This window comes from Trichosurus vulpecula, chromosome 4, assembly GCF_011100635.1.
Source record: "Trichosurus vulpecula isolate mTriVul1 chromosome 4, mTriVul1.pri, whole genome shotgun sequence".
NCBI classification, from domain to species: Eukaryota; Metazoa; Chordata; class Mammalia; order Diprotodontia; family Phalangeridae; genus Trichosurus; species Trichosurus vulpecula.
In genome coordinates, this window is record NC_050576.1 from 156,425,639 (window position 1) to 156,436,646 (window position 11,008).

General features: G+C 48.2%; 1 protein-coding gene across 1 annotated transcript in view; it reads right to left on the reverse strand.

Annotated features, from left to right (window-relative positions):
- Positions 1-8,084, reverse strand: part of LOC118848815 (sodium/potassium-transporting ATPase subunit alpha-2) — a 42,808-nt gene extending 34,724 nt beyond the window's left edge. Inside the window, exons 1-6 of the mRNA XM_036757839.1 lie at positions 7,983-8,084; positions 3,352-3,456; positions 3,093-3,152; positions 1,855-2,058; positions 476-589; positions 100-234 (exon numbers count right to left, since the gene is read on the reverse strand). Coding sequence (XP_036613734.1) covers positions 100-234; positions 476-589; positions 1,855-2,058; positions 3,093-3,152; positions 3,352-3,456; positions 7,983-7,994 — 630 coding nt within the window. The 5' untranslated portion in view covers positions 7,995-8,084. The remainder of the gene's footprint in view (positions 1-99; positions 235-475; positions 590-1,854; positions 2,059-3,092; positions 3,153-3,351; positions 3,457-7,982) is intronic.
- Between the last annotated feature and the right edge of the window lie 2,924 nt (positions 8,085-11,008).

The window sequence follows — 11,008 nt, forward strand, 5'->3', positions numbered from 1 at the left end:
ATAGGATGGGATGGGATGACAGTTGGTTAACTCTGATTTGTCCCCATCTCCTATAATCCACTCAACTCTACCTCCATATGGCCATTCCCACCTACTTACCTTGCAACCATGAGAAGAGATGATCCGGAGGTCAGCAGGGACACGATCTCCACCCTTTACCTCCACCAGGTCTCCTACCACCACCTCCTCTGCATTGATTTGTATTTTCTCACCCTCTCGGACCACCAGAGCTTGCTATGGGAAGACAGCAGGGGCATCTGTGCCATCCAGACCTTCATTATGTTCCTTTATTCCCCTCCTCTTTATTCCTGCCTTCCCACACCCTTACCCACCTACTCCCCATCTATCTTCAGAACTTTATCATGACTTGGAAAGATAATGGGGCTTCTCTTTACTAAGAGCAGGGGAAACAGGGAAGGGATCCTATCCCTCAGAAACTCATATCTTTAATCCTAAATCCAACTCTGTCATCTACCTGTGGCACCATGTTCTTGAAGGAATCCATGATCTTGGAGCTCTTGGCCTCCTGGTAGTAGGAGAAACAGCCAGTGACAATGACCACGGCCGCCAGGACCACTCCCAGGTATAACTAGAGTAGGAAAAAAGTGTTAACTCCTACCTGATCCCAGGAAAAGTGGATTCTCCAGCGTAGGAGCAGATAGCCTTGCAGAATATAATTATCTTATGCAAAGCATAAGATTTCGGGTTCTGGGGGTATGTTGGAGACAGTTTCAACTTGTGAGAGACTGTTAAATTTTCAGTACGAATATTTACATCTTGGAAATCAGAAAATGGCTGCAAATCAGATAGATTTATTATTTTGTGGATTGTCTAGACTTAAAGTGATTGAGAAAATGTTCATGCAAATTCAACTTAAAAGCGTGCCATGAGTACAATTTTTCCCTGCTGGAGAGCCTGTTGTTAAATATTTACCAGCATACCCTTGCTTGGTTCCCACTGAGTGGGTTGCCGCAGAAGGTGGGAGTGTGGATAGAAGGAATCCCCCTTCCTGACCCTAAGCCTGTAGAGTTGATGGGGGTGGGGAGACATAAAGGGAACGAGAGCAAAGCCATAGCTAAGCAGTGAATCAGCAACAAATGATTCTGTAGGGAAGTCCTATAGGACTTTCTTGGAAATAGGTAATCCTTGAAGCAACAGGGCATAATGGATGGTCAGACCCCCTACGTTTGGAACCCCCACCCCTTCTACTGCGCAGCTGTGTGATCCTGAGCAAATGACTTAACCTCTCAGTGCCTCAGTTTCCATGGAAATGATATTTCCTCCACCTACTGAACAGGGCTGTTGCAAGAAAGGTGCTGGGCAAACTTTCAAATGCTATAGAAATGTGAAGTGTTTTTACTAAAAGCTTTTATACAATTTGCCCTATGCCTTCACATATATCATTTAATCTTCACAATAACCTATTATTATATTCATTTTACAGATAAAACTGAGGCTGAAAGGTTAAGTGACACCTAAGGTCACACAGATGTGTAAACGTCTGCGGTAGCATTTGAACCCAGGTCTCTTCCTGATTCCAAGGCCTATGCTTTACCCACTAAGCTACAATATCTTATTTATTATTATTATTATTTATATCATTCTTATTATTCCTATCCCATTGCCTTGGCAGTGGTGGTAGGATTTATAAGCTGCTGACTACAAGTATAGGAGACTTGTTTGGGTTGGTTTTTTTTTAGCATCAGCTTAGGAGCCAGCCTTATTTCTGAGTCACTGCCCAGCTAGGACCCAGGTTCTGTAAATGAAAGACTTTGCTCAGGGGACTAGTGACAGAGTTTGGGGATTTAGGGGTTCCAGGATAAGAAGGGCTAGAAAACATGACAGCAGGCTCACGTTGTCATTGGAGGGCTCGTCTTCCATGGCTGCCTGGATGCCATAGGCCAGGAAGCAGAGCAGGGCTCCAATCCAGAGAAGGATGGAGAAGCCCCCAAAGAGCTGCCGACAGAATTTGACCCATTCGGGGGTGGTGGGTGGCGGAGTCAGAGCATTAGGCCCATCCCGGGCCAAGATATCCTGTGCCCGCTGGTTGGTGAGGCCCTGTGGAAAAGTGATAAAAGGAGTGGACTCAATGATCTCTAAGGTCCTTTCCTGTTTAATCATTCTATATGACTCTATATTAAAGAGTAGTGTAGGCTGTCTTGGTATTGAACCAGTCACTAGGGATACCAGGAGAGATACTTTACCACTTCCTATCGCTTTTCCTCTTGATTCTTACCCTTTCTCTTTTCTTCATCCTTCCTTCTCCCTTTCCTCTCTGCCCCTCCATCTCTGGCTTTCCCTGCTAGGCCCAATATCTTCTTTTCTTCCCACCTCTATTCTCTAGCTTAATGCCCTCAGAAGTGAAGGTGTCCAGGCCTACTGCGGAGGCAGGACCAGACTTGGGACAGCCAGAGACGGGACCAAAGACCTTCAGGATAGGGCTCCCAGGGAAGGCAGTTCAAGAGGCCTCTCCTCTCAGTCCTTCTTTTCCACTCACATGAGGAGAAATCCGTTGTACACAGAGTCAGGACTACACAGTTTATCATTTGACAGAACTACAGAATCTGGGTGCTAGAGGAGAGTCCAAGAATTACATAGGCCAATCTGGACTTAAAAACGAATCTCTCTCATAGCATGACCAATGAAGCATCGTTGAGCCTATACCAGCAGACCTCCTATAAGGGGGAACCCGTTATTCCCTAGGAAAGCCAAATCTACTTTTGAATAGCTTTAATCATTAAGGCATTTCCCTCCCTTACTTCAAGACTAAATTTGCCTCTGATGCTTCTCCCCATGTTTTGCTATCACCTCATGTAGGTTAGTCTTGTGATGAATGCACAGCAAGGTAGGAAGGGCACTGAATCAAGAGACCAGAGACAATGGTTCTGGCTGACTGCCTTTGGGCAAGTCGATCACTCTCTTTGGGCTTTTCCATTTCTAGTTCTAACGTTCTGTGTACCCTTCATAGACTGTAACACCGAGAGGATAGAGACCATCTTATGCATGGGGACATTCCCCTCAGTGAGTGAGGGAGACCAGGAGCAAAGGGGAGGGGGTCCTCTTCCTACCCCCAAGGGAATCCCCCAACTCACCTTGGACAGATCTACCTGATACTTTCTGCCCAACTCATCCAAGGACAGCTTATGATCATCCTGAGGGGGAAAGCAGGCAGTTATTAGGAGGGAAGAAAGGAATCCAGGGAAGCAGTTTTATGGACCTGTGGGAATGAAAGGGACCCAGGACTTTTCTAGTAGCCATCCCTGGGAATGACCCAGCTCTCCCCCCTTCAGGAAAGAACCATCTCAAAGGATGGACAAGATAGAAGATCCTGGGGCAGGCGGCTGTCCTCACCATGGCTACTTCCTTCTTCAATTCATCCAGTTCCTTTTCCTTCTGCTTCTTCTTGCCGCCCCCATTTTCTGTGGTGGTGGCGGCAGGCGAGTACTCTCGGCCAGCCTAGGATTGGAATTAATGATTCCAGGGAATTAGGAAGAAAGAAAGGAAGGATTGCTTCTCTTAAAGATAAGGATGCTGATCCCAAAACAGGATGCTCTATGAAGGTTTCCTTTTTTGGAGGCAATCGGGGTTAATTGACTTACCCTTTACATAGCTTGTAAAGAGTCTGAGGTCACATTTGAACTCAGGTCTCCTGACTCCAAGGCCAGTGCTCTATCTGCTGTGCCACCTAACTGCCTCTCTATGAGGTTTTGAAGGAGGCAGAGTACAGTAAAAAGAGTACAAGATTTGGAGTCAGGAGCACCTAGGCTTGATCCCAGCTTTGCTATTTATTACATATGTGACCTTGGGAAAGTAATTTTACCCCTGTGGGTTTTCCTCACCTGTGAAAATAAAGGGGTCATTTGTACTAGGTGATATCTAAGGTTCATTCCAGCTCTATGATCCTATGAATTCAACCCAATTCAATAAAGGTTTATTAAATATTTACTATGAACAATTAACAGGGGATAACTACAAGCACAAAGATGGCCAAGTCCCTGTCCTCAAAGAGCCTGTAATCTTTTAGTCTTGAAATCAAGCCTGGAGGAAATGCTAGGCTGTTTAGGAGAAAAGCAGAAGGTGGCAAGCTAGGAGGACTGTATTTGGCCCTGGACCATCTCGGGGCACCTGAGAGATAATCAAGGGAACTGAGAGTGCTGGAGAAAAGACAGGCTTTGGGGGAAGCAAGGGTGAGTGGAGTGGGAAGTTCTGTCTATGGGGCTACGGGAACAAGAAGATCAGAGTTTATGACTGACAAGTCTGAGAGACCAGGTCAGTGATATGAGAGGGGTGAGAGGTCTGAGGAATGGAGGAGCAGAATCAGGGGAATAGGAATTGTGGATGGCATTTTTTTTTCTGGGAGCCCTGTTTCCCCTGAAAGCCTACCCTTGGCTGCCATTTTCACCTCCTGTTCCTGGCGTAGGGTGACACCCTGAGGTCTCTTAGGCACCATGTGCTCATTTTGGTTCAGTCACATTTCTACTCATAAACATGAGCGGGGTGAGAAATGAGGCCTGATATTCCCCAAATATAAGAATTTCCAGGTTCTGGTCCAGCCTCTGGGAACCCTTTAGTCAAACAACAGTCAAACCAACAAGTGTTTATTGAGCAGTAACTATGTGCCAGGAACTGGGCTAAGATCAGAGCAGCGCTGAGGTACCATTAAGTAGACTGGTCTTTGGAATAACAGGCTTGGGTCACAGGGAGGATCCATAGGGCTCTTGGGGTCCAAGTTGAAAAGATTGTGTCCCAAGGTCAGTAACATTTCCCTCCAAGGTGGCCTCAGCCCAAAGGTCCACTTTGGCATACTGTGGGGATAGTGAGAGCATATGGAGTGACTCAGCTCCGGCGTGGGCACAAGAACTCACCGGAAAGGGATCTTTTTCACTTGGACTTCCCCCATTCTGTTCTCCCCACCCCCACTCACGGACACAGTGACCTTGTGGTGAGAAAGCTGGACTGAGGAGGCTTGGTTGGAAGTCAGGACTTCTTGGCTCCATTCTAGCAGCCTGATCCAACCTCACTAAGAGGCCACCCAGATTCTTTTCACCTCCATGCCTCAGTTTCTTCCTCAGCACTATGTGGAAGGGTTTGTGACTGGTTCCTCCTTAATCCTACCTCTCCCTTCCCCATATTTCCTAGGAGGACCTGTGAACAATTTATCAGATTGGATGGATTTTATAAATGAGAACCTTAGTTCTTTGAACTCTCTGACCTTATACTTTGTGGGAGGCAGGTGGCTGACTGGGGAGGCAAGGGGACATTGGTCAAGGATTGATTAAGGTAGCAGACTAAACAGTAGTTTCTCTAGGCTGGACAAACTCTTTAGGGAAAGGTGATAGTACTTGGGATGGAGGGACAAGGACCAAGGTTAGGGACATTTAGTATGTATTTTGATACAAAAGAAATTCTTAGATTCAAGTGTATATTTTTTTTAAAAATCACTAGCCTAGGAACTTTTGGCCATAGGATGCAGTCTGCTCTTAGCAGCTCCTCCTCTCTCCCCCACCATCCCACTCCATTCCCCAGCAGGCCTTGAGTTTGGGACAGACTGCCCCCTCGCCCCCCTCCTCCTGTCCTGGCAGGCATCTCAAGCTTTGGAGCCAGGAGCCCGCAGAGAGCCAGGGCCAGCGGCAGCCTAGGGAAGAAAGGGAGAGAGGAAGGAAGGACCCCTTTGCCTCTTAACCACCCCCCTCCCCTCCCCTTTACCCACTCTCCCCTTCTCAGGGTCCTGAATGCGGAAGGAGAACAGAGAGTTCTTTCTGAGAAAGCCAGAGGCTGGGACAGAGCGGGGGCGGCTGGAAATCAGCCCAATCTGCTCCCCCATCCTACCTCCCCACTGCAGCTGGAGAAGGCCGGCATCCCCCTCCTAACACTGCTATCCCTCCCCCACCTCCTAGGCCATCCCTCATGGCTATGGGGTGATGAGATGAGACCAGCTCTGGGCTGGGGACCAGCAGGACTCTCCCCTTATAGAACTGATGGGAAGTTGACAATTCTGGGCTGAGGAGCAGCACCCTAGAAACCAGAATCTGGGGAGTCCGTCCTATCGTAGAGAACAGGGTGGTCCTTCCAGATGGGCTAGAATCCAGCCTGCAGCCACCCCCATCTCACCCTGCCTCTTTCAACTGAAACAGCCTGTTTTCCTTCTCTACCTGGTTATTATTTCAACTTAAACCACCACCACGGTCATCCAGAGACACTTGAGAGTTGGGGGAATAAAGCTGGGGCTAGCCGGGGAGCTGTAGAATTCTGCAGCTTTCATAAAACCAATTTTCCTGTAAATTGACATTCCCCAGCCTTCTTAGCGGTACCTCTTGGACTAGAAGGAAACTTGGGTGTCCTAACATGAAAATTATTTGGAGAGCTTGTCTCCCCAGCCTGTGAGTCTTACTACCTACCTACTCCCCATCCTCAAACTATCTCCCATCTACTCTTTATACCAAATATTCCTGGCAGGCTCACTGGAACTCACTCCTCCAGGAGATTTAGTCCTCCTCTTATTAGAGAATCCAAAACTCAGCTGAAAGACTCAGGACCGTATATACTCCCAAAGACATCTAATGTTCCAAAGACATTTCTCTGTCTGAGACACTAATGTGTGTGTAAGCTTACACACACACACACACACACACACACACACACACACACACACACATTTTCACACTGATGCAGGACAGCAGCTACATTTGGGCCTTGTCACAAGTGGAGTTCCATTGATATACTTTCACAAAGACTCAGATACAAATGTGCATCCTCCCATATATACACACACATATACATATACACACACAGATGGATTCGTGGACATAGAAACACAGGGCCATGCACACACATTGTGATTTCTTTACTCTCTATTTATAGCTCTCATCCAAGCCCAGGAACCCTGGTGTCCCCACCCCACAGCTTTCTCAGCTGTTGAACTCAGATGTGTCCTGACATGACCCTTCATGGTCCCTTGTCCCCTGGGAAGTCTCTCAGCAGGGAGAGACCCTTTCCACTTCTCATCACTGGCTCCAGTTTTTCCCTAGAAGCCTCTCATCCTTTACCATGCCCTTTCCCAGAGGAAAGGGGTTGGCAATGCTGTGATGTATAAGGGGATAGAGTCAGTCCTCCACAGATGTAAATTATGCTTCCAACTATCCCAAACTCAAGCCATGCCTCCCATGGGGGTCCAAAATATAGTGCCCAGAGGAGGTCTTTAATTTGCTCAACAGGCATTCTTTTTGCCTGAGAATGCCATGGGCACGGGCAAGGGGGCAGATTCCTCTCACTAACCACTGGGAAAATCCTTGCTGATCATAGCCCTAAGCCCAAGGACAATGCTACCCAGGACATGGCAGGGGACCTTCACTCCTCCCCCTCACCTCTCCCAGCTGTCCCTGGCACTCAGTGCCCAGGGAACGGGGTGTCCAGAGCTGCTTGGCTACCCAGGGAATGAGATGCTGAATCCCTATAGATTCCGCCCCTTCCAGCCCTCAAGAAGCCAAAGTGTTCTCTACCCTCTCTGACTGGCAGTCCCAAGGGGCTGTCTTTTGGGTCCTGGGAACGAACAGGACCAGATGACCTTTCAGTTGGCTACTTAGGGTTGGAGAAAGAAAAACAGCAAGTGAATGGGACTACAGGAGTATTAGGAAGAGGATTGGTTCAGGACTGGGCCATGGGAGATGGGGTCTATGACTAATGTGAATGGATTTGTATGAAGGTGAGAATTCGTGTGTGTGTGTGTGTGTGTGTGTGTGTGTGTGTGTGTGTGTGTGTGAGAGAGAGAGAGAGAGAGAGAGAGAGAGAGAGAGAGAGAGAATTGAGAGAGAGAGAGCCCACCTCTGAACTGCCTCCCTGGGTCTTCCTTACCACAGCCCATTCTCTCTTCTCCACCCCCCCATTCTTGGTCCCTTTTTTGCCAACCTTCCCTCCTCGCAGCTCCATGCTTGGTAAGAGACATGGTAGCAGAGGGGGTGGGCTCAGCTTTCAGGGGTACTCACCCCGCGGCCCATCTTGGGGCAAAGGAGCTGCAGGGACTGAGAACGGAGAGGCCAATGGGAAGGATCGTCAACTCGGACAGGCGGAGATCGAGTCAGAAGGACAGAGACAGCCGAAGTAACAGGGTAGCTTTAAATAGGTCTCTCTCCCCCTCTCGCCCCCCTCCTGCTCGGGAAAGAGCCGCTTGTTGAAATAGGATCCCTGAGGGCTCCTCCCCCAGCCCCTTAGTGCCTCTTGTCCTGATGGTTGCCCTCCCTCCCCAATTTCTCTCTGTCTCCCCGACCTGCTTTTGGCAGCCACCAACAGAGAGAAGCAAGGGAGTGGGGGGATCTTGGGGGGGTGGGAGATGAGGAGAGGGTGGAACTTCTTCAAAATAGTTCTCATAGAACAGAAAGGAGTGGAGGAGGAGGTCTGTTCATTTAGATCCTCAACCCTCAATCCCCATGAAGATGGAAGAGAAAAGTGGAGGGGTGGGTGCAGTGGGAGAGACGAATGGGGGACCCAGAGCCCTCATCTATATAGGAGTCTATAGAACTATATAATTTTAGAGCTGGAAGAAACTGTCTAGCCCAAAGCTGTCATTTTACAAATAAAAACTGGTTAAGTGACTCGCCCAAGTTCATGCTTGGTACGCTTAGTGGTACGGTCAGGACCAGAATTCAGATCCACCGCTCTGTTAGATCATGAAGCCTTTGCACGTTGAAGACCAAATATGGAAACCAGAGCAGCTTCTCGAGAAGGTGCCCCAGGCCTGGAGATGGGGGAGCAAGGGCTTCCCCAGCCCTCTAACAGAAGCTAAAAAGTGAACACATCTGCTTTCCTCATCAGGCTACAGAAACACTGACAAGGACCTCCAAATCCTGCATATAATCTTTCTAGGAGAGCAGGCAGGACTCAGGATGGAGGGATGATGTGGGAAAGGCAGACCAAGGCCACCAAATATCCCTGGATGCCCCTGGATTCATTTCAATTGGGTGGCATATGAGGTGACCTCTTTTCTTGTTCCTTTCCCTTAGAACCCGAGTTTTAAGGCTCAGTCCTTGTTCTGGCATTTGGGACAGAATCAAGAGGAGAGAAGATACTTGGAGAGGGGAGTTAGGAACGAGGATGGGAAGGGGGCACTAAAGAGTAAGGTGAAATGGACAATAGGAAGAGAGGTCAGAAAGTCAACTTGATAACAGTTTTTGAGTCCCTGGAGGAAGTGAGGCAGCCCCGTGGCACAACAGAGCACTGGACCTATAGTCAGGAAGTCCTGAATTCAAATATGGCCTCAAATGCTTCCTAGTTGTGTGACCCTGGGCAAGTCATTTTAACACTGCCTCCATTTCTTCATCTGTAATATGGGGATAATAATGGTACCTACTTCCTATGGTTTTTATAAGGATAAAAGGAGATATTTGTAAGGTGCTTTGCAGACCTTAATGTGTCATAACACTGTTAACTATCACCACTGTGAGTTATTTCCAGTGAGGACCCAGTCAGAGAAAGAGCTAAAATGCCACAACTCGAATGACATTAGACAGTGAGACTTTCCTGCTAGGGAGGAACATAAGATTCTGCAACAGGCCAGAGGATTTACAACAGGAAGGGTCCTTAGAGGTCTTTTTGTCCAATGCTCTGGTTTTACAGATGAGGAAACGAATGCTGAAAGTAAGATGACTTGCTTAATGTCCCTTAAAGCCAGGTGTCTTTACTGATGGAGAATGAATAATCTCTGCTAGGGATGCTTTAACTCGATCAAGGCTGATGGTGTACATTCTAGAGTCAGCATAGATTAAAGAACCCTTGAGTGGGGTCCAGTCGGCCTCTAGAGTCTGGGAACATCATTGTTGCTATAAAGGGGAGAGAGAGCAGAGAGAGGGATGAAGAAGAGATCTGAGAGGGGCAGAGAAAGAAGGAAAAAGAATACCCACCCTGACGGACTTATCCTTCTTCTGGGATGGGAGTTGGGTGAAAGTAGAGAGGGGAACAGGGGCTGTGCTAGGGCAAGATTTTCTAGTAGTATATCCCTGTTTTTCCGGATAGAATGAGGGACTGAGGTGCCAACAAAAGAGAATGATCAAATTCTGGGCAGAGGGAGAGGGAAGAGAGAGAAAGAAAGCAAGGAGGAGTATGTCATAAGGGCTGAGGTCCTAGGTAGCATGGGCCCCTCCGAGGCTGAGTCAGGTCTGTCTCTGACTCCAGAGGGGAGCTCCCCACAGAGGGATTATCGCCTGTTCTCTCTGGCAAATCCGATCTCTGTGTTCAAGGCCCCTGACCGAATTCCCCAAATAACTGCCCCCCTCTTCCTGCTATGCCGCTGGGATTTTCCATTACAGGGATCCGGTAGGGGCACAGCCCACTTCCGAACAGACATGCCTGTTGGAGGTAGTGCAGAACCCATCAGGGCCCTGTGCCACCCCCACTCCGTGCCCTCCCTTCCCCCTGCAAATGATTCCCCCGTGATACATCCTGGAGAAGAGAAAAGGAAAGCAGGTTGGAGGCGCAGAGGGATGATGAAATCGTAGTTTTAGCTATGGGTGCATGAGAAAAGAGTGAAAAGAACTGATATTGTACACCAGGAAGGACATCTTATTAGAGGAAACCTTGGCACAAGGAAGCAAGAAAAACTAGAAGCAGCTGGCGGCACAGCTGACTGCGTACTGGGCCTGCAGACGCTTACTAGCTGTGTGACCCTGGGAGAGTCACTTAAGTGCTGTCTGCCTCAGTTTCCCCAACTGTAGGATGGGAATAATGATAACACCAACCTCACAGGGTTGTTAAGAGAGTCAAATGAGATAATATTTGGGAAACAGAAAAATGCTTAGCACATTGTAGGTGCTATCTCTTTTGTGCTCCAGTCACTGCGGTGACCAAAGAGATCGCCTTGTCTAGAGGAAGAGGCTAGATGGAGAATGTAGGTTAATCTGTCTTCTGCATCTGGGCCTTTTATTGGGAACAGCTGGGCATTAGGATTCTCTTCTGTCCTTGATCTGCCCTAGACCTCAGTTTCTCTACTCGGTGGGGATGGTGAAGAATAAAGATAGGG